This window comes from Python bivittatus, unplaced genomic scaffold (genome assembly GCF_059951505.1).
Source record: "Python bivittatus isolate LINGU-HERP-01145 unplaced genomic scaffold, Pbiv_v1 ctg000350_np1212, whole genome shotgun sequence".
NCBI lineage: Eukaryota > Metazoa > Chordata > Lepidosauria > Squamata > Pythonidae > Python > Python bivittatus.
Window position 1 is genome coordinate 26,438,138 of NW_028277074.1, and position 24,305 is coordinate 26,462,442.

The 24,305-nt window shown below is 36.3% G+C and overlaps 2 protein-coding genes across 3 annotated transcripts in view; both read left to right on the top strand.

Annotated features, from left to right (window-relative positions):
* Window positions 1-14,224, top strand: part of RPGR (retinitis pigmentosa GTPase regulator) — a 33,117-nt gene extending 18,893 nt beyond the window's left edge. The window contains exons 14-19 of the mRNA XM_088144782.1: window positions 292-1,914; window positions 8,015-8,185; window positions 8,458-8,670; window positions 11,315-11,354; window positions 11,991-12,091; window positions 13,704-14,224. Coding sequence (XP_088000908.1) covers window positions 292-1,914; window positions 8,015-8,185; window positions 8,458-8,670; window positions 11,315-11,354; window positions 11,991-12,091; window positions 13,704-13,928 — 2,373 coding nt within the window. The 3' untranslated portion in view covers window positions 13,929-14,224. The remainder of the gene's footprint in view (window positions 1-291; window positions 1,915-8,014; window positions 8,186-8,457; window positions 8,671-11,314; window positions 11,355-11,990; window positions 12,092-13,703) is intronic.
* Window positions 14,225-15,613: 1,389 nt separating this feature from the next.
* Window positions 15,614-24,305, top strand: part of SRPX (sushi repeat containing protein X-linked) — a 41,154-nt gene continuing 32,462 nt past the window's right edge. Inside the window, exon 1 of one of the 2 annotated variants that reach the window (XM_007433248.3) lies at window positions 15,614-16,049. In XM_007433248.3, coding sequence (XP_007433310.2) covers window positions 15,662-16,049 — 388 coding nt within the window. In that variant the 5' untranslated portion in view covers window positions 15,614-15,661. The remainder of the gene's footprint in view (window positions 16,050-24,305) is intronic. The other variant, XM_007433250.3, reaches the window with a different exon arrangement.

The following is a 24,305-nucleotide window of genomic DNA, read 5'->3' on the forward strand; positions in this document are numbered from 1 at the left end:
ATTTACACTGTTATGTTGGGTGTGTTAACACTCAACCTATTATTCTAAGGCATAGGAATCTGAAGCAAAGAAAAGAGTGTAAGGGGATCTGCACTGGGAAAGTGGAGCTTGGTTTATGGTTTTTTAGATGTTGCTGCTACTGTTTTAACCTTTTGCTTTTCCTATATTTAAACCTCTTTTCCATTATTTGATTGTCTACCCTTTTCATGTTCTGATGCCTTTTTATTTGCCCTTAATTTGTTCTTAATGCTCTCCTTTCTTTTTTCTTTTCTTGCTTCTCACATGGATTAGAAGAAAAATAAAAATATGAAACTGAACATTGATGGTAAGGGTGGGTTGAAAGAATCTGATCATATCCAGTTTCAGGAGGGCTTAGAATCTGGCAAAGTATCTTCTCATTTGGAGTCTTTGGCTTCTGAATGTTTTGAAAAGGATTCCTCTACAAAAAAAAGTTGCTATGATGCTTTTGTGCAGAAAGTTAAGATTCGTAAAAAGTATTCAAAAAATACATCTGAACAACTTTCTGTTATTGCATTGAAGTTTGACACTCAACAAACTGTAAAAAAAGAATTTAAAGTATCAAAAAAGAAAAATACTGATAAAATAAATTCTAGACCAATTCAGCAAGAAGTGCCGTGTAGCCATTCTAGTAATGATCAGCTGGAAAAACAATATGGCGATTATCAGAAAAATAAAGTAGAAGCTAAACCTGATCAATATATACAAGGTAAAAACAACAGTGAAAAACAAAAAGAGTATAATCACAAAGAAAGAATTACAGAACAAATAGCAGTAAGAATGTCATCTTCTTCAGGTCAGGAAACTATGAATAAGTCATCAGTGTATGTTTTTCAGATAAACCAATTTAATTCTGAAAACATGACAACTAGAGAAACAAGTATAGAAGACAGAAACAATAAATGGAAAAGCGATCAAATTGATTATAAAGAAAAGAGAAATTTAAATTTTAACAATATGCAAAATAAAAAGAAAAATGTGGATGATACATCAGAGGAGGATACCCAGGAAGAAGAAGAGAAACCAGAAAATGAGGAAGGCAATGAAGAAGATGAAGTAAGTGTGGAAGAGACTGAAAGGGGACATGGAATACAAGAAAAAGAAAATGATAGTGAAGAAAAATCTGAAGAAGAGGAAGTTGAAAATGAAGCTAGTATAGGCAAGGTGGATTCCATGATAGGCTCCAACAGTGATGAAGAAGAAAATAAAAATGATGAATTACAACCTGAAACAGAAAATGAGCATAATCTGGAGGAGGAAGAAGAGGAGAACTTTCAGAGAAGCAAGAAAGATGACACAGATAATAAACTGCAAGAGATAGAAGGAAGAGACGTATATGAGCTTGAAAAAGAAAAAAACCCTAACATCATGGGAAAAGGGAAAATTAACATAAAACTCAAAGAAAAGGAACATGAGAAGAATGACTGGATGAAGGACAAAATGAAAAAAATGGAGAAGAAAAAAGATGATGAAGAAATGGGAGATGAGAAAGAAAACGGGGAAGAGGAGGAGGAGGAGGAAGAGGAGGAGGAAGAGGAGGAGGAAGAGGAGGAGGAGGAAAACGGTGAGGAGGAAAATTATGAGGAATGTAAAGATGGGGAGGAAAGTGGTGATGCTATGTTGATAGAGGAGGAGGAGGGCACAGAGGAAGAGGAACCTGAAGGACAGGATCAGGAAGAGACTGAAAGAGAGGAAGAAGGACAAGAGGAACAAGAGGGAGAAATTGAAAGAGAAGTAGATGAAGAAGAAAGTGTGGGAGATGAAGAGGAAGAAGATAAGGAAGAGGGAGACAATGAAGAAGAAGAGATAGAAGATGAACCAGAAGTTGATGAAGGGGAAGAAGAACAAAGGGAGGAAGAGGAGGAGGAAATTGTTGAGCATGAAGAGAAAGAAAAAGTAGGCAAAAACTCCAAAGGTCAAAAATGTAAAGAAAATAATAAAAGAAGAAAGCAAAATACAAACAGCAAAATTAAAAACTTCAAGCAAAAAATAACATTGAAACAAGCAATGAATGGATTGCAACATACACAAGAGTTTTGGAACAATGTTTTACCACATTATTTGACACTAAAGTAATCCTGGAGACTAGAAATAATTTTTACATGAACATTTTTTTCAGAAAGCTATAGTATAATGCCTATATACATGAATGTATGTGTGAATGCATGAATGTGTGTGTGTGTGTGTGTACATACATACATGTGTATATATGTATATGTCTATATGTACAGTATATCTATAATATGTGTGTGGGTGTATGTATGTGTGTGTATACACACACACACACGTTTTAGAAATCGATAAAAAACACATCCGTTGAATTTACTCTTTAACATCTGGAGTGTGAATTTCTTTCCACCCATGTAGGATAAATCTCCTCACCAAATCCCATGTCATTAGAACCAGAGTTCTTCATAAAATATCAAATTCCATATTTTTGGAGTATAATTCAGCATCATATTTACATCTTTAACTCTTACGTTTTCCCCTAACATATCTAATGACTTGAAATCAAAAAGGAGCTGTGTAAAAACACTACCAAATCGTATGAATCAGAGAGCTCTCAAATTTCTTATAATGCCAACACAAAAAATCCAATATCCTTTATAAAAAAAATTCTTTGAAGAGTCCAATAAACACAGAACAAGATTTTCTGATGAATTAACTTCACTTCTAGGTCATAAGAAGTATGTTTAACCTTTTACAATTTTCCAAAATTGGATATTCCAGTTAAATATTACTAATATGGAAGTTTGATAGCTGTCATATAAATTTCCATATCTCAGAATAAATTTGTAAATTGTGGGCAGGCTTCCTACCTTCACTTCATCATAAAATAGGAAGGTGATGCAATACAGTGGTAACAAGTCCATATAGGATCAGATTCCTTGATGCTCTTTCTAGTGTGTCCTCGCTGCATAATTCTCTGAAGCATCTGACCAACTACATTCATCGCCACTGTGCCCTAATACAGCCTTCCCATGTTGGTGCCTCCAAATGTCTTACACTCAACAGTGGGCGGGTCAAAACCTGCAAGGTGACAGGAGTAGCATGGATGTTGCTAGTTAACCTACATAATTCACACACAGTAGCTAATCCAAGTGTAGCCTTTTTTGATGGGAGTTGTTTTAGTAATCTAATCCTTCAGGAGAGTGGCAGGTTGGAGAGGGTACCCTTCAGATTTGCTTTACCATTTAATATCATTTAGGCACACATTGTGTGTTTGCATTCAGTAGACATACAGATTCAAATTAGAAATCCTTGGAAGTTAAAATATCTTGTTAAAAAACAGTACAGTCAATTTAATACACTTGATGTGCCTTATGACAATTATGATATGCTTTAAAATTTTTTGTTATCTTATAAACACATAGCTGTTATGGATTTCATTTTGGTTTTACTTGAGAATATATGAGAAGAAAATCCTCTGCTAAGGATTTGAATTTGGAAACATACATTTGTAATGTGAAATTTAGATGTGAGTATAGAAGAAAAATAGAATGTATCCGAAAATTTCCATTCCCAATTTCCTCCCCGCCCCCCGCCCAAATTATCCCTCAGCATCATAGTTTCAATCCATGTTAGATTTATGCAGCAGCAAAACAATTGACTCTGGGAAAAAATACTGAATATATTTGTTCCTTATTTACCACATTTTAATATAGCTTTTTAAACTTACATGTTTTCAAACTTATACACACAATAAAATACTAAAATTAATAAATATAAAATTATAAAATACTGAAAAAGTAAAACCATATCATCAGAAGATTGCATCAGTATCTTAAGATCATGACCAAAACCTGTGTGAAAGAAAAAGAAGTAATAATACTATCAAGAAACGTCATTGTTCCTCTTTATCCTGTATTTGTCAGAGCTTACCTAGAATATTGTGTCCTGTTCTGGGCACTGTATTTTAAGAACGACATTGATAAACTGGAGCATACAGTATACAGAGGAGAGCAACCAAGATGACAAGGAGGCTAGAAGGAAAAATTCAGAAGGAACAGTTGGAGATGTTGGGTATGTTTACCATGGAGACGGCTGCAGGGAGATATGACAGCTGATTTCAAGAATCTGAATGGGTGTCATGTAGAAGACTTGTCACAGAAGATAGGACAAGAAACAGTAGATTGAAATTACAAGAAAGTACATTTTGGTTAGACTTCAAGAAAAAATCTCTAATAGCAAAGGCTGTTTGGCAAAAGAATGGAGGGTGGTGGACTCTCTTTAAATGAAAGTATCCAAACAGAGGCTGGAGAGCTATCTGCCAGGTATGATATAGAAATGGAATCTTGTTCTGGGCGGTGGTTGGACTAGATAATTTCCATGGTTCCTTCCAAACTTTACATTCTGTGATTCTAAACAATAAAACTACAGTAGAAAGATTAACACTCTGAATTTCTTGATAAATATATGTTGGATCTTCATATGCAATTGTTCTGGAAAACTTCTAAGCAACATTCCTTTGGCTCTTTCTCAGAACTGTAGATAAGTAGCAATAAATGGATTTTCTATTTTAACAGTATCTGGTTATTCTTTGGCAAATATGTAATATTAAAAGTACATTGAATACACTGCATTTCCCTGCAGGGTTATTATATTCAAAACTGATACAGCAGTAACAGGGCATCTTTATTAGCTCACTGTTTTTTTGTTTTTGTTTTTATTGTCCAGTAAAAGCACATTAGAAATGATATGGTAGTTCTGCAGTTGTTTATCTATTCACATGGAAAGAGAGATTGAGATCCAATTTTTTACAGATGTCTTCCACTGGATATTGTATAATCCACCGCTTTTAGCAGTTTTATCATATCACCAAAATATGATACTAGGAAGAAAATGATCAGATGTAACAAAATACAGTATGGTAGGAGATTGGATTGTTTTCCCTCCCCTGCCTTCACATACTATGAAATCAGGGAAGACATCATATGCACAGGCAGATTGCGCAAGTATACTTTGGCCCTCTATTGAAATCGGCATCTTCATTTTACATATACTCAATTTCAAACTCAGGCCGTGTTCTAAGACCTAAATGCATCAATTTACCAAAACTAGTGTTATTTTACCTATTGTAAAATACAGCTTTGGCAATTGCCATGATGTGGCCAAACTCTGCTATTAAGATAGGTCACTTTGTGATGCATTATCCCAGTAAAAATATAAACTGGGTTTTATTAGTGAGTGGAACAGGTCCAAGCAAAGTGGTATATTTGTACTTCAGTCTTATGAATACTTGGTTATAAACTGAAGTCATTGTAAACAGAACAAGTTGTATCTCTGTTTTGTTTTTATTAGCACTCTTAAAAAATGTTCAGTTTACCATGTCTTAATGTAATAATTGGAAATGTTTCCAGGATGTATGCCATTTTATGTTTATAGTTTTTCTACCTTTGAGATAGAGAGTTTTTGCATAAATTGCAGCACTGATGCTTTTTGCATAATAGTTAAATAACTGTTCATATTAAGGCACAGCCTCATTTGCTCTATGAAATCAGGAACATTGGCCACAATGATTCATTCCTCTGTTTTCTCAGTATTTTGTAAGAATTGTTGATAATAAAACAGCAAGCAAAGTTCTGCTCTGCATTCAGACCAGAGTCTCTTCTGCATAAAAGAAATAGTGGCATCTTTCAATAACTTTGAGTTTTAGCTGATACATAAGGCTTAGTATGAGCTATTAGCAGGCCCCAGTTTTATTTGCTTATTAATACAGTAAATAAAGGTGGAACTTTATTAAATTTAAGATACAGTACTATCATATTAATGTTCATGTCTATCCATAAAGTAGATCATAGTATTTAAAAGCTCCCTTTCTGCTTTGTTATAATCCATACATTATCTTGCCTTTTGTCATCTGGCAACATGGAAAGTAAATTGAATAAGATTTCATACAAACCATCTCTTACAAGGGACAGAAAGCTATTCTGGGATGTTGAAAGTGTGTGAGTGAGCAGGAGAGATTTTGAGTTTATGCTTAAATTAAAGAAATGTTCTAGAGAAGATCATTACCTCTACCCTTAATGGATCAACTTGAGATGTTTGCTGTGGCCAAAAATTGAGACTTCTCTCCAGTTGCTGGCATGTCAGAAGGTAACTAAGTACTTCTAATCTAAGAAAGTGAAGTGTGTATATTTTCCCACATCCTTTTCCTATCTTTTATAAAATATTCTATCTTCCTCCTCCTTTTTGGGGGGGAAAATGTTTCATTTGATTCAGCATAAATTGGATTTAAAATGCTCAGTACCCCCCCAAAAAAGGGGGGGATGATAAAGTAGATGTTACTTTAGGTATTCATCCTTATGTAGGTAATGAGCATTTTCTAATTTTCCATGACTATGGAATCTGGAGAAGTAGTAGAAATTGGAGAAGCTGATAGCAACCCAAAAGGAGGCCTTTTTACAATTTGAGGTCAAAGATTTAATGCTCACCAGGGGTAGGGGGAAAAAGTGAAGATATAATGTCCATTGACTTAGAACTCTTGATTTATAATTGTTATATTATTTTGTTATTCTCTAGCAGATAAACAGCTGGGATAATTTTTCTTTATATATTACATATTGCAACTAAGACACATCTGTTTTGCAAAATATAGTTATCTGTTAAAACATTTCTTCATGTTAATTAATGCTGTTGTCTTTAGTAAAATAATGGGAAAAATTACATAATACAGTCATAACTGATTGTTTGGGGGAAATTGGTGTATTCAGAAGTAGAATAAATGGTGCTTTCTTATTGGCAATTTATAAAATTTATAAAAGATTGGAAAAATGTCATATAATAATTGCATATATAAAACACCTGTTTTAGTTCTCTCAATGTAAAATAAGCTGTTTGAATAATTAGTATAGCATTTTATCTCAGTGAAACACCAGTTTTAAATAAGTATCAACATAAATTGAAATTCTGTTTTTGAAACAATTTTTTAATATTTCTATTACAATATGGAGAAGAACACTTATGAACTTATACCAATCTGGATTTTCTCTATCATAGGAAATTGTATTTCCAATTAAATCCATGATTTTTTTTTCTGCTGCTCCTGCTTTGGACTTAATTTCCACAGAATTGTTATGAATACCAGACATAATTTTATAAATGCAAAGTTTGTTAGACTTCTTATAATTTAAGATTTCTTTCCATAGATGTCTTTAAAAATACTTTTCAATAAGATATTTGTTCAGACTGAAGTCATATCATATCATACAGTAATGGCAATTGAAAGTATTTAGTATGGTTACAGTGCTTACTAATTTTTATGAGAAATTAGCTTAACTGAATAGATCTTCTCCTTCTCCTTCTTCCATTGTGATTGCAGGGCCTGCTTATTTTTGCACTGCAGTCCCCTAGCTCTTATGGTGAAATTATCAATGCATGATGAGAAGAGTGGTCCTCATCAAGGGCACGATCATCATAATGTCATAAGAGTGACTTGTTGCAGAGCCTGACGCTAAGGGGTGCTGACTAGCTAAGGGGTGCTGACTAGCTCAAAGTCATCCAAGTGGCCTCTATGCCTAAGAGAGGGTTAGAACCTGTGCCTCCTCATTCCTAGTTCAGCACCTTAACCACTATACCATACTGGCTCTCAAATGAGCTTAATTTATGACTTGCATAATTTAAAAATAGAAATGATTTTTTATGTTTGCTACATTCTCAACATTTTAATGAAGTTCAGAATCATTATTGCAAAATGAGATATTTAGAAGTAATGGACTGTGATATAGTAATTTGCATTCTGGGCCAGAATTCATTTATTTTCTTTTGAGGTCATTGGCTTTGCCAGTTTTTAGTTCAACTGTTCAGAAATTCCCAGAATTTCTTTATAATTGAAACTGTTCTGGTCTTTAAATATCTTTAAATGGTGAAGTGTGAATTACATTATCTGGCCTGCATAAAATAATCTGTAATATAATGATAGAAAGTTTTCATTCATTCTGATGTACACATAATATCTGTCTTCAAAAAACATCAGGATCAACAAACATCTGATGAGGAAGACAGAAGTCGTAGTTATAATACTGAAGAAGTAGAAGAAGAGGAAGAAGAAGAAGAGGAGCATCAACAAAAACAATTTAACACTGATCAGGCTCCTGAAGATCAGGGAAAGAGCAGTAACTCTTTTGAGAATGAAGAAAATAATCAGATGGGTATAGAAACAATAGAGGTAAACAGTGTGTTTGTTTTCTGGATTAAGCTTTTGGGGAATGAGATGCTATCTCATTATTCACTGCAATGTTAGTTACACTGTAGAACTATCTTCTGCCGATCCCCCCCCCTTTTTTTTTTGGTAGATGACGCTTTTATGATCTCTTTCTAAAAATTCTTTAAATGGTGAAATTCTATTTTTCAGTGTCTGACCAGTGTGAAAGTTTGATGTGGAAATAAGAAGCTTTGATTCATAAACTTAGCAATAAAATGTCTGTCTTCATATCAAAGGATCAAAAAACATCTGATGAAGAAGAGACTTGTGCTAGCAGTGATGATGAAAATGTAAAAGACTGTGTTGAAAACAAAGATGGTGAAAAAGAAAAAGAGAAGGAACAAGATGCAACAGAATATTATGATGATCACGCACTTGATGAGGAGGAACAAAGCAGTATATTATGTGAAAATGAGGAAAAGAATCTTACAAATATGGAAACAACAGAGGTAAACATTTTGTTCATTTTCAGCGCTGAATTTCTTTGGAATTATAACAGCTTTTTGGAGGAATAATATAGACTGCAGTGTAGGGTGTTTTTTCTCTTTTTACTGCAGGAGAAAATATTATACAAAAATAACAATTCAGTGTGAATTTCAGTATGAATCTAATTCTTAAGGATTTCTTATTTACAGATTTATGGGTTTCCATAAACTCCTTTTTTTCTTCCCTCTTACCTTTTACAGGCAGGCTTGAATTTCCAACACTGTATAAATTACCAAGCTTAGCTATCCCTGGTTTTGGCTGCTCTCCTACTTGTGGATTGTGGAGAAACTCTTCAGCCTGAGTTCTAGCCACTCTTTAGCCAATGTTTAGCCACCTAGGTTTGGCTGACTATGTTACAGCATAGGATTTTCAGCAAAGTACTGGTTGTCTTTGTTATTATTATCATCCCTCAGTCTATCAGTCTTTGGTTGGGAGGAGAAAGGTTTGTTACCAGCTGCCTATTGGCATTTCTCAAACTGGTTTGGCTACAGAGCTCTGCTGCTCCACTCAGCTTTCAGCTGCTCATGCACTCAATTCAGTGCCCACTTTTTCCATGCCTCCAGCTGACTCTTGCACTAAGCTGCCTTGGTGCTTCTTGCTTTCCTCCTTTCTTGCACGCAGCCTTCTTTTTTCCTGCTTTCCAACACTTGAATGCAGTCTCCCCTCTGGGCACTCATTCATTCATCATATCCTGCTGCAGAAAGCATTCTCCTGTTATCGTTGGAACATAGACTTGGTCCAGCTGATTCAGTTGCCTCAAATCCCAGAAAAGATCCCAGAAAAGAAAAGAAAAGAAAAGAAAAGGGAAGGAAGGGCTCATGACCCGTATTGTTAATCATATTTGTACTGTTATCTTAGAGCAAATTGTTCAAGAAAACTGTTGTAGATTTTTCTACTTTTATGTATATATGTTAACATCATCAGTGTCCCATCGAGTATCTTAACATTTTGAGCAGTGATAGAAAAATCATACCTGTGAGCTGCATGCAAACTGCCCAGCACTCCATTTGTGGCTTCTCCAAATTTGGTGAGGCTGAAAATTTCTGATTTGGATTTTGGGGAGGTTGGGTTTCTAGTGAGTTTTCGCTAATAAGTCTTGCAGGTCAGAACTGGTGGCAGGATCTAGCTGATCTTGACTGATCTCAGAAAAGCTACATAAGGTGAGGCCTAGTTAGTACCTGGATGGGTAACCAGCAGGATATATCAGGTCAGTAGTCTAGCATGGAAAAGTAAAAAAAAGAAATAAATTGTGGAAGAAAGTGGTCACAGACTAATTTTGTATTGCTATCAAGGACACAATATTCTTGTAATCACCAGATGTCAAGCTCAACTTGAATAAGGATCAGTAATAGTGATGGTAGAATTGGATGACCAAAAATCAGAGGTAGACATGTATTAGGTTATAAGATAGAAGATATGGTGGGGAACTTGAAGCCAAGCTTTTATCCTTCTCTGTTTTCATCTATTTGATTATATTCTTCACTATAGATCAGTGTTTCTCAACCTTGGCAGCTTTAAGATGTGTGGGCTTCAACTCCCAGAGTTGAACTCCCAACTCCCATGGCTGGCTAAGGAATTATGGGAGTTGAAGTCCACACATCTTAAAATGCTAAGGTTGAGAAACACTGTTATAGATATTTTTCACTATTCAGAGACCAGTTTAATACTGTAGCAATAATTAACCATATTATATATATAAATCAGTTGTACAATATATATTTATGTTTAGTAAAACCAGTTAAATTAAAACATATTTTAGAACTGGGAGAAGCTTTAACATAGTTAATGGAATTAAAAGTGATGAAATTATTTGGGATGAAGCTGAAGTGAGAGAATGCTGGAAGGAGGATTTTAGAGATAAATATTACATTTCACTTTTCCTTGCACATTCCTTATAATAATAATAGTTGCCAAATTTTGTTTTAGAGCCTGTATAATTAGGAAACAAATGGTGAAATCTGGCAATTTTATTTAAAAATCTGGAACACTTGCTTATTATTAAATTGTATAAAAGTTTTAGTTTATTAACTAACTTCTATCAATTGTGGGTTGGGTGATGGGTTCCTTGGCTGTCCCCCCACCTCATTTTTATTTATTTTGTGATAGTGGACAATAATAAATATGTAGAGATTTGCATGGGAATGATTGTGATATGTCGAAGAGAAAGTGAAGACAAATGCTATAAAAGTTAACATCCAAGAAGAAGTTTATGAAGAAGAGCTCATAACTGCAGGTGTAAATGGTGTAACTGGAGAAATGTTAAATACAGGTGTGGCTTGCTGATGGAGTACTGTGTAACTTACTTAATGTGTGAAAATTGTATCTATGTCTGAAGGCTGAAAGAATGCTGTTAATATTTCCCTTTACAAAGCGATAGGTAGCAAAAGTGAATGCAAAAACTGTACAAGAAATAGTTTGATAAGCATGCTTGGGACTTAACAGAATTCTGAGTGAAAGATACAAAAGATGACAATCAGCAAAATAGGCAAGTGCAGTGCAGCTTTAAGCTGAGAGGGGAATAGTGTGGTAGATATGTTTATGTACTTATATGTAATAAAAAACAATTTTACAAATTCTTGGAGATGTTTTGCTTGTTTTTTCTTTTAGAAAGATAAACCTGTTCCAGATAATGACCCAGTTAAACAAGGTGGGAGACAATTCACTTTTCTCTTTTTAATTCTCATTCTTCCGTTTGTAGAAATATTGATTAGTTCTATTCAAAGGGCATTGTTTCTAGAAGTATTCTGTTCAAAGTTTCTGTTTCTATAAGTATTCATGGCTCTTTCTAGGTTGATAATGGTTATGGCAGCCTCTTCTGTGAAAGCTTCTGCTGTTCCAGTTTAGCAGCATAGCTGTCTGTCACACATTTTCTGATACAGTGACGGCAACTGCATGCAGAAGGGAAAGTTTCAGATATACCTGGTTGATGCCTTGCTAAAAGATGGTTCAGGACCCTACTGGAAAGGCTATCTGCAGTTTTCTCTCTTTTTTGTAGGTATTCCCTGTCATCTGTTGCTTCTAAATTTTTAGGCAAATATTTTATATGCCCACCAATATAACACCCCTTTGTCATAAGCATCTGGTATCCAAATGAAAAACAAAACAAAACTAGTAGACTAAAAATAGTCATCCATTTAATAAAACAAACATTCTTCAGGTTGGGCTATACAATTTGTGCTTTATTAAATACCTAATTAGCTGAGTGGTTCACCACTTGAAGGTTGTGACTGAAACAACTTAAAGATACTCTAAAATGGTGACTGATGTATTGTATTATTTTTAGCATGTGAGAATCCTGAGATTCATACAGAGAATAATTCTTCACAAGCAATTACAGACAATCAAGACAGAACATCTGGAAGACTACTAGATAAGGCAAAAAGGGTAAAAACACTAAAATATCATTTGCAACAATATCAAAAAGGAAAATTATTATTCCATACTTGACATGCATACTTGGAGCTGTGTAATGACCTATCTATCCAATTTCATTTGTATATTTCATATAATTAAATGTTTTTGTGTTGCGATCTACTAGATTTAATTTCAATAGAAAATTGTTAATTGTTTACCATGCTAATTTGCATTTGAACACACAATGTTGTTAAATGTGGTTAGTCTCCTTGCTATTTTTTATTAACCTGGAATCATTTCAGCTATGCAGAAGCAATAGCCCATTTTTGGTGTTAGCTATATAGAATGCTTAATAGCTGAGTGCTCCAGTTAAGTCCAGCACTGCCACTCCATTAACATCACTCAGACAATATTAAGTGCTCCAGATTTTCAGAGGTTCAAGTGAAATGCATGCAAAAATGAAGCCAGATTACTTCTATGAGTGAGGACCCTGATAATGCAGGGTCCTAAGTGATGTAGAAGCTAATGTACATTCAAGTGGATGCATGAGAAGCTTTCTGTAGAGAATTACAGAGATGGTCTTGAAGAAAATATGCAGCAACCTAAGCTCAAAACTTGAGCTTAGCCTGAGAAAACAGGAAAGCCTGAGAAGAAAACTCCAAATTGCCCCATCTTGAGCCTCTTTAGTATAAGAGGGAGACAAAAGGAAATACTGTGATACTTTTGCAATGCTATTTATGTTCAGACTGCAGAGATGGGAGAGCTATGCATTTGAATAAGACCTTTCCCCTCTGATTTCTGCTTCTATTAGCAGAAAAATGTCATTTAACTCTACTCAAATTTTTTAGCCCAGCTTTCTCAATAATGTGTTAATTTTCCAGCTCCAAAAGTTTTTTTTAAAAAAAACATGGAATATTGAAATATGCAATCAGTTCCATATTGTCTAAAGTAATACAGTATGGCAAATGTGTGTTATGTTCATGCATGTTTGAAAAAGTTAAATGAACAATGTGATCTGGTTATATCATATGTGAATTTTCTTGGCCCTTTCACAAATTTTTACAAAACATTCAAGATGTGCATAGCCAAATTACTTTCTGACTTGTGCTTTTTGGATGGAAGGAAATTAAGGAATTTAGCCAAATTAGAAAACAATGGATAGGATAGTTTGACAATCAAAAGAGCTACAAACAAAATGTTTTAGTTCGAAAGCAAAGTAAGTTCCTGTTGACATAATTCTGTTTATGTTGTGAGCATAATACTCTGCAGTCTACTTGAATGTTGTAAACAAACATCTGTTACCAATTATAATGTGGTTGCATAACACTTTGTTACAATAATTCATTGGGAACTTTACTCCTTTATCCTACTTCTGCTGGCTTCAGTAGTTAAATGGCTAAAGTCTGAAATATAATGCAAATTTATTTGGAAGTAAACCCTTGGAATTCAGTGGGATGTTCTTTAGAATGCATGATCTGAACTGCAAATATATATTCTTGATTCATACTATTTCAAGATATTATGAATAAAGTCTTCAGGCTCCCTTCTTTTTAACCATTTTATAATAGTATTTCTTTGTTATTCATTTGTTTTCAGGATTGTTTATAATTATATGCATTGTTGTTTTCTTTATGTGTTTTAGTTTTCTTTTTTTAAACGAAGGTCTGTGAAGCAGAAAAATGCACATAGCTGTGAGGAAAGCAAACTTGAAAAGCTACCTCAAGGTGAACAGGATACAGGAAATCAAGCCAGTGTATCTACTGAAAAGAGTAAAGATGAAAACCAGAACCATACTGGGAAGAATCAAAGGGGATCACCATCAACATATCAGAACAGAAAGTCATCCTCTACATGTATAGTTCTTTAGTAATGAATGTATAAGGCTTGTATATACCTGATGTCTTACAAGCAGATACTGCAATTTATACATGGAAACAATAATGGCATCTATGTAATGATTACAGTATATATATATTTTTTGTAAAATTTAGCATTTTGGGACTGATCTACATTAACTTGGACCAACCTTCCCATATTTATTTGTATTCATAATTTTAGCTACTGCAACAAAATGAGTAACACAGTCTTATTGATGTGTTGTGGCCTTAACTTTAAGTGATTTTAATAAAATATATTTTTGTACATCAGAAGTTGGAATAAAGACTGAGACTTTTTTTCCTAAAAGGGTACAACTGTATGTGCGTATTGTAAATACTCTTTTGGCTAGAAATAGGCAGAAGAATAACTAATAAAAGTGCTTATTCTTTGGATTGTCTTACCTCCAAAAGCAATATTTGCAAACAGTAAACCTAGTTAAGATAATTTAGTATATTCTTACTAAAGTAATGGTTATTACTTTAGAGTTATGTGTAAGTACTGGTTTCTATAGCCCAGTGAAAGTACTTTCACTCTTGGTATTACATTGACTTGAGCTCCAACTCAGTTTTGATCTCTGTTCCATCATGGTTGGATCACTGTACAGTAACACTGGTTTGGTTGCCTTTGGAATCTGGAAATTTAGAACAGAATGCTGGTATAAGCCTTTGAAGCCAATGATCCAAAGCACAGGATTCCATTATTGTACAGTCTTGGATGCAATCTGTTTTGGGCTTTTTCCATTCAAATCTGTCTCACTGCGTTGCCCTGATTTGTATAAGCCACACTTGCAAATACCCCAGCAAGAGTGTTTTCACATATGGCTGCATCTTCTCAAGAGGTTGATTCATTCTCTGCAGACAAGGTGGTAACGCTGCCCTGCCTGATGGCTTCATCTGTTCAAGGCATAGAAGGAAGCTGTCAAACAAGGATTTAGTGCAATATGAAGCTAGAAATGCTGGCTCCCTCCTCCCTCTGTGCAGGGATTTTTTATTTTATTTATGTATTTAAACAATTTATATGGTTCCCCCTCCTCCCACAATTTGAAATTTCCAGTCTGGTGAATGAATACATGACTGAGTGGCTTTTGCCAAGGGATAGGACAACCCTCATCTAGACATCATCTAGCCTCCCAAGGCAAATGAACTGGACCTGGTTTTTCTCCCCTGGCATATCTGATCAGCACACTCTTTCTTACAATGGCCACTCAGATACTCTGGAGGCTAAAAGTATGCTTCCAGTGTTGCTCCCCAGTAAAGGTGCTAGTGAGAAGCTCACTGTCCTGTCAAATTTTCTTCTTGTGAACATTCTAGATAGTGCTCTGTCCTTTTCAGCCACAGCACTGGAATGTGCACCTTACTGGAAAGACAATAGGCAGGGATTTAAAAATAAATATTCTGCAGTGGTCCCAAGTCTGTCAGAAGCAGACAGACGTTGGGTTTGCAGTCTCCCTGTTGTCTGGCCAGCGTGTGACCGCGGAGGGCTGGAAGGGTTGGCGGGGGAGGAGAACCGAGGCAGGCTGCTTTGGGCCGGGGCAGAAGGAGTTTCTGCTTCCCACCAACTTCATGGAGGTCTCCAGCGCTTTCCAACCATTTCCTCTACCGCCTCTCTTCAGAAATTAAAGAGTCAGCAAGAGAGAGGAGAAAAAAAGTGTATTTGGAATTGCGTGGTGAAGGTTTTATTAAAGCCTTCTTTGAGATCGGAAAAAACGGCGACACTGCCAGAATGTGCGGACAGGCGATACCCCTCTGGCAGAGCGGGCTGGAAGCAGGGCTGCGCGTACCCTCGGAAGGCACCCTACGGCGTCCGTCCTCAATCTTCCTGCAGCTCTATCCTGGGGTGGGGGTGAGGGGCGAAAAGGGAGGGTTCAGGGGAAGCTTCAGTGCGCTTCGCCGGCGGGAAAAGAACGCAGGGGAGGAGTTTCTACAGGGCGCCCCACGGCTTGCTTGGCGAAGGTCTCCGTCCCTCCCCCGCCCCACAGCTCCCGCCTTTCACTCCGGCGAGCCTTGGAGCAGGGGCCCGACTTCTCAGTCGCCGAGGACCATGAGGGGCGCTCCAGTTTGCTTGGCAGTTCTGCTGGCGGTGGGCTCGCGCTTCAGCCTCGCGTACCAAGGTAGGAGTGCGTGCCTGGGAACGATTCCTGGAAACGGCAGGGGAGGGAAGGAGACGCCCCCGGTCCCGAGGTCCGACGAGAAGCCCTCGAGGCGGCGAAATAGCCGCCGCGCTTCGACCGCGGCCACTTCTGGAATGTGGAGGCGCGTCAGGAATGCACCCTCTTGTGTGACGCCTGCCCCAAAAAGAATGCGCCCATCGTGGAGTTGTCACACTCTCGCATTAGGAGCATCCGATATTTCCGGAGCGAAAGAAGGCATTGCTCCTGGAAGGCGCTTGGAAGCGTTCTGGATGCCTGGGAAGCTCTGCCCCGGGTCAACCAGCGGGCCAAATTGGCAGGAGAGCAGCGCGAGCAATGCAGCGCTGGCTCTCGTCAGTGGGCCAACTAGGAGAGTGCAGCCCTGGCTCTTGTCTGATGAATGAGACGTTGGTAGGCACCTTATCTAGAACGGCATTCACATCTCTATCTACTCAGGGACACAGTGTTAAAATACTGGTATTCAGTTCAATATATGGGCCACAGTTAACCAAGATTCTTGCCTCTAGTCACATCTTAAGTTTTTGCACTTAATCTTGAAAATGCACCGGCATGAGTGTTCTCAGTGGGATATTTCTGCTATACTATATAAATAAAGTAACTCTATGTAGGAATCATGTCTTAGTAGACACTAGGAGCTTTTTCATGATTGATGTCACATTTCAAACCACATCTCAGAAAATTAGATTTGCTATACCATCATATCTTTTATGTCATAGCAATGCATGCAAGCATGTTATGGTGCACATAACTAAGCCAATTTCTGTGTGTGTGTGTGTGTGTGAGACTGTCATATATTTTAATGCTCACAATTCCATTGCTTCTTCATTCAGGATAGTTGCAGGTTTTTGATTATACAGAGTCAGTATAGCATCCTTTGGTTCAAACATCTTATCTGCTATGTGTCTGAACAGATTACTGTTCTATTCTTAGATATAAGTGCTCACTAAATAAAAAATTACTAATATTACTACTATCACTAATAAATTCCTGTCAAGTCATAATCTTGTGGAATGGATTTGGTAAAGTCACTGTCACTTAGCCTTCATTCTATACAGTGGATATTAAAATGATGTACCTCAAAGGATTTGTTTACTAAATTTAAATACAGGTAGTCCCTGGGTTAAGAACACACGGTTTACAGATGACCTATAGTTAAGAACGGAGCCTACTGTAGCAAAATTCAAGTTAAATATACAATGGTTCGAGTTTATTACATAATACTACTTATACAGTATTATACAATAATACTATTCCAGCTTACATACAAATTCGACATAAGGACAGGCCTTGGGAACGGAACTTGTTCCTAAACTGGGAACTACCTGTACTGCCTTTCGCTGAGGAATGTTTCAGTGTATCTTTTAAAAAGTTAAAACAGTATTGAATCCAGTTCCAACAAAAACCCAATGGAAAAGTGCTATGCTTTCTAAAAAGGTTAAGCAAGCTCATGATTCTATCAGGCTCTGTAATTACGAGTCTAATTGTGCCCTAGTATCAATGCTGATCAGTCAGCACCCCATGTGGCTTGATTTTCTTTTTGTTTATCAGTCCTGGGACATTTGTTCAAATCCATCTTTGTTGTTGATGTGGCCTATCTTATATAAATCTGGCACAAACTTCCAAACTTCTCCCGCTGTAGCTTCTGCAGAAAACTGAAAGGCTTACTGGGGACTTGATTTGACACTTTTTTTTCCTAAAAAAAGAGGAAACTGACATGTTGCAAAGCAAAGCACCAAACTCCCACATAAACCTTATTTTGAAATCAGCCTCAAGGCATTTTCAGGAAACAAAAAGATTGGAGGCAGAAACCCAGTGATTTATTTAGAAATCCATCACTTGCTGAGAAGGCATATCTCCCACATGATAGATATTTTGTGAAAGGATAAACATCCTGCCCCAGCTGCCATTTTTGTCTTTTTGTTTTGGGTTCTTGATATGAATCAATACCCATGTAAGGTATTTCTGTCCTTAAAATATATGTTATTTATTTGTTTGCTTGTTTATTTGATTTGTTAAGGCTACCAAACTCCAGAAGGACTCTGAGCGGCTTACAATATATGCAGTACAAAAGTTAAAAACACAACTAAAACAATATGACTGCCTGGACTAAAACGGCATTCACAACATTAAAAAAAAAAGGCTTGACAGGGGCTCCAGAGACACCTTAACCCCAGGCCTGGGAACAGAGCCAGGTCTTAAAGGACTTCTGGAAACCAAGGAGGGTGGGAGCCATACATACCTCCAGGGCCATGCTGTTCTAGAGGGCAGGGGCTGTGACAGAGAAGGCACACTTCCTCAGTCCCAGGAGATGACAACATTTAATGGAGGACACTGGACAGGCAGAAATAACTGGAGACAGGTAGTCCCTCAAGTAACCAGGCCCTATACATGTGAAGATAGCATATTAAGGACATTTCTTAGTTCATTATTTTTAAACTTTGAATGTTGCCCTTCAGATCAAATCTTCCTTGGTAAAAATTGCACTACACTAAAATCACTGATAAAATGTTGGAGTAATAATTAAATGCACAATAAAATAAACACATTATATGGATTGGAATGGTATATAAGTTCCAGTAAGCAAGTAAGTAAATAAGTAAGTACAAATAAATAAGTATATACATATACAATACATAATGAAAGCAGCTGCCAGAGTACTTAAAAACATAAACCTTTAAAATCTGCTCTAGGAAGGAGACAAACCACTTCCGAAACACCTTGCCTTGAAAACTACAGGGACTCGTCCAGGCAGTTGCCACAGAATCGGTAACGATTGAGTGCGTAGACAGACAGACAGACAGACAGACAGATAGATAGATAGATAGATAGATAGATAGATAGATAGATAGATAGATAGATAGATAGATAGATATTAAAAGAACTGAGAGAATTAACTCACCTTTGCCTCCCAGAAAAAAAGACAATAAAATCAGTGCTAGGAGTATGCCAGTGGGGAGGAAATTCCACAACTAGGAGCTGCCACTGAAAAGCCAGCCTGGAAGGTTTTTCAGAGCAGCTTCTCCCAGAGATGAGCTTCAGGGACAGGTAGGAACGCACCGAAGAGGCATTTCTTCAGCTACTTTAGTTCATGTAAAACTAAAACACAAGAAAGGTCCAAGTGCCATTTTGACATAGAGGATGTGTATGAAACAATAATAAAGGCTTTTAAAGGCTATTCAGTATTGCTAGAACAACTAGATCTGTTTACTTAAATTAAATGGCTAAAAAGATTTTCAATAGGTATGTTTAATTTAAGTTTTTTTGGACTCTTCCATTCATACAAGTGTTGCTTAATGGACGAACACTGTTGCTTAGATCTGCAAGCTTTCTCTGCATAAGTACATTGTTCACTGGAAGCCATAATGCAAGCCGATTAAATAATCTTAAGCCAAACTCCTCTTGTACTTTTTATTTTTGGCACGATTCAACTATCGTCTTGCCAGGGCCGATACTGAAGACAAATTTGCACTGTTTCATAATTAAGCGCATGTATTTACATTTATGTACCAATCTTATCAACTGACTGAAGATGGTAACATTAGTGTTCTCATATTCACATATTTGCTATTCTGAGAGTTAAGGTAATTTGAAAATAAATTATTAAAATAAAAAAGCAGAACTCCATTGCAGTTGTCGGTACTTCTATATATTATAATTTCTTGTCCAAATCCTAGAGAGCTATTGTGCTGCAACAACCTTTCTGAATCTCAGAATTCTGGAAAAGACCAATGCAAGAGCAGGTTTGAAAACGTACCCTGGCAATATAGCAACTACACTCTCCCACTGTTTAAAGTCTAGTCTTTGCAACTATAGAGGGCACCATAGAACTGGTGAGACATTGCTGTGGTAGCTAGATTGAAATGCCTTTGCTCACCCAAAGGTAATAGCTACTTCCCTTAGCCCACCATGAAATATATGTGAATAAGGCCTGGTGATTCCACATAGTATGGCTAGCATGGAAGTGCCCGCAGATGTGGGTATATTTTTGCAGAATAGCACTGTGTACAAAACACTTAGTGTAAATATTGAACTGATTTGCTCAATTGAGACAAAGGGTGAAGCCAGTCCCATCTTGAAGTCATGACTCTCTCCTACATAGCGTTAATGATATTTATAGTGGCTGAATCTTGTGTGTTTGGACCTCCTAGCCAAATAGGAAGTTCGACACGGCTCCAGTTTATCTCCTCTCCTCTCCTCTCCTCTCCTCTCCTCTCCTCTCCTCTCCTCTCCTCTCCTCTCTTCTCTCTTCACCACTGCATTACCAAAGACTCTAAGCAGCTTAACAATTAACAACAGAAAAGTATAACCAGTAACATAATTTCACTTATTTCATGCCTCCTTTAAAAGGGGGATGTTATTCTGCCTGAAGCCTCCACTTTTTAGAGGATTAGGAGGGTTGCTTTTTCTAATACTCTACTTCATTACTAATTGGTTCATTTTCCTGTTTAGAAATAACTTACTACACTTAATGTGGTTTTACTAGGATAACTGCTGCACATCTTTCCTAAGTAAAGTGAGGAGAATACCTGGGAGATCACTGTCAAAATAACTTTATGGAAATTTTTGTTGTGTCTTACCCTGAAATTTATTAACACTGGGTTAATAAAAAGGAATACTGTTACAACTGTGTGGTCAATCAGTTGTATAGACAGTGGACTTGATTTTATAGTTGCAATGCCATGCTGATTTTAGGATATTTTTAGCTGTATTAAAGTCAGATGATTTACTGGAGAACTGAAACTTGTTAAGAAATTAATATTAATAAATACACTGAAATGGCTTCTGAGGGAGGTATGGCAAACTGAAAACAGCTCTGCAAAAGCAGAGCCAACAACCGCAGCAAAGATCAAGGAACCAGTGAGTAGACCGGTCCCTTGGACCCTTTCCAGATAAGGAGAGGATAGGAAATGTGTTCTGGATGGCTGCTCCTCGTGAGGAGACCTCAGGACACCAGTTTTCTGTGGGTTTGAGTGCCAGGAGATGATGGGATCAGTCATCTTGCTGCAACCACAGCAGAGACTTTTAAAGGACACTAAGTTCGCAAATCTCACTTTCTAATCACTTTTGGAAATTGCCTATTAACTATTCTAAAGCTACTAGAGACCTTTGGAAAGGCAGGTTTAACAAGTCGTCATCAGGTGAGTTTATCTTCAACTCTGAACAAAAGAAAAATTAATTACAAGCTGAAGAACTTAAAGAATTTGAAATAAACAGCAAAAAGCTAAATAAGATTTTGGTCTAAAAAATTATAAACAGATTAAGGGTCCAGATAAATTTGGAATATTGACTTTTACTGTAAGATTTTGAAATTAACTATAAAAAATAATCTCATGGGAAATAGACTTATTTTGGTTAACCTGGCAACTGCAAGTCAAAACAAAAGATAAGTAATGCTTTTAGAAACTGGACACTAGAGGCGATTAAAGATTTTAAGCAGAAGGGAAAAAAATACAAAGGCTGATGTCAGTTAATACTGGGATTTACAAAATGATACAAAACATTATAACATTGGATATATTAAAGGAGATATTTGAAGAATGGAACCAGAAAATTAGTAACTACAATATCAACACTGTCAGTAATGATATCTGCTTCTATGGATAGACTGTGTCTAAAAGATGTTACTGAAGGAATGACGGAACAAATTTTATCTCAAAAGATAGAGAAAGTACAGAACTACAAATGACAGGCCAAGAGAAGGATTTGGAAAGGACGCTTTACTGGATATACAAGAGAAACTGGCTGAGGTTATACAAATTAAAAGGGAAATACAAATGATAAACCAAGAGAATGACCTGGAAAATGTTTTCTCATTGGATCTACAAAAGAGGTTTCTTTTTTCTTCTTCAAGGCCTTGAAGAAATCTGTGCAATTGGATGAACAAGAACAGCAGAGAAATCAAATCCTACGACAATATTTGATTGAATTAAAGATTAAGGCTCTTAGAAGTAAAAGAAAGGAATATAAAATTGGTTTATTTGATCAAGATTAATATAAGACATTTTTTGCAATGTTCTGGCAACCCTTTATGGACTTTTTGCTGACACCAGGCTTGAAAAGTTGACATTTCATGGATTTGCTCATAGAAAAGAGATGGAACATGGGATGAGGAGATATCTGTTTAACCTTATAGGGGGTGAAAAGTTATTAAATTTTTTTATACTTATTGTGATGAAGGTTGGAAGTTACTTCTTTATATATTTTCTTTTTTTATTATATTCTCTCTTTCCTTTTTCTCTTTCCTTTTTCTTTTTTCCTGCACTTTTTATTCTTTTTTCCCATTCTCCTCTATTACTCTAAGTTTAATTTGTATTAGTTTTTGCTGTTGTAATTAAAATTCTTAATAAAATTATATTAAAAAAAAAATCAGGTTCCTTTGAATTCTGTTGATCCCAGATTAACTTCAAATATCCAGAATAATTATTCAGCACACTACTTCCAACATCTTTACAAACGGACCACTGGAAGAGCAGCATTGCCAGATTTATTTATTTATTTATTTATTTATTTATTTATTTATTAAAAGTAGTTTGATCTGTGTTTCATTCTACAATGTCAAGCATTAAAACAACCAAAATATTTGAAATACAATAAAAAAGCAATCAAAAACTGAAATGTAAAAATAACAGCAAACTAATCTCAAACTATATGAAGCACTTACAGGTAGTCCTTGACTTACTAGCAGAACAGGAACTGGAAAATTCATTGTTAAGTGGTGCAGTCGTTAAGCGGGGCATCATGTGACCATATCCAATTTTATGACTTTTTTGTGGTGGTCATTAAGTGAATCATGTGGTCGTTAAATGAATTACGAGGTTCCCCATTGATTTTGCTTGTCAGAAGCCAGCTGGGAAGGTTGCAAATGGCAATCATGTGACCCCAGGATGTTGCAAACATTGTAAATACCAATGGGCAAGCACCCAAATTTTGATCATGTGACAGTGAGGACACTGCGATGGTAGTAAATGCAAGGACTGTAAGCTGCTTTTTTCAGTGCCATCGTAACTTTAAACGGTTGCTAAATGAATGGTCATAAGTCAAGGACTACCTGTATTATATTTAGCCAAATATTTATATATACCACTCCCCCAAAAAGTGCTGCAGTTTCAATAGTCAGTGTGTTTGGAAATAGCCCTATTGGTGGCTCTTTGCTAAATGATAAAGGATTGAAATTTCATTACATCCAGTAACAAGGATGCAGTCCTGTGCTGATTAACCTGTGTATAAGGCCTATTTAACTCAGTGGTACTTAGTTCCGAATGCATATGTGTAAGACTGTATTGTCCAGCAAAATAAATAATATCTTATTCAAAATCCACCTTTCACTTAAATTGCCATCTGGAAATGCCCATTGCCACCAAATGAGCCAAATTTAACTTAACTTGGCCACAATCAACTCTGTATTTGATTCGCATTGCATTCTGTTCCATCTTGACAGCTCTGTCATTACAATTATGATTTGTAGTGGACTTCAAAATACCATTACTGGTATTTAAAATAATTACTCCCAGTAATTTAGTTTGAAAAAGTCATGATTTTCAGTTTTAAAAAGAAATTGTTGACCAAAAAGTTTGTTGAAATAAGAATATGTTTTGTTAAGCTAGTACTTTGTTTAAGGATAAGGGAATATGTTCTTCTGTCTTCATTCTCTCTCTCTTGCCCTCTTGTTCTCTCTTTATTTTACCCTGAGGTAGAAGATAACTTAAGTAACTTTTTATGCAAAGTTTCTTTAGTTAATTAACTAGGGAAAACTACTGAAACTTGGTCTTTAAGAAAAACATTACAATTCTGCATACTGCTTTAATATCTTTTTCAACACTTCATTCATTGTACTGAGTGATTTAAAGAAAGTCTGGCTACACTTCAGTCAGCGTGGGATGGATGGCTAAGCATGAGTTAGTATTAGCCAGTCTGTCTCCTCTCTAACTTACCACAAAGGGCAACTCTTTGGAGAACTGTGGTACAAGTTGGCAACTCTAAGAGGATTTCTCTCCTCTTGTAGCTGATGCCCCAGTTTTGATGAGAAATAGGCTCCATCTCCTGCGTCAGAATCCAGTTTGAAATTTAGTTTCTCTTTAGAAATAAAATGCTAGGTAGTGAACTTCAAAATAATGCTGTGTAAGAGAAGCAGAACAACCTTTCCCACCTTGGACTTTCCAGATACATTAGGACTCAGAGTTGCTGTCACAAAACTTATGGAAGTTGGGGAAGACTGCA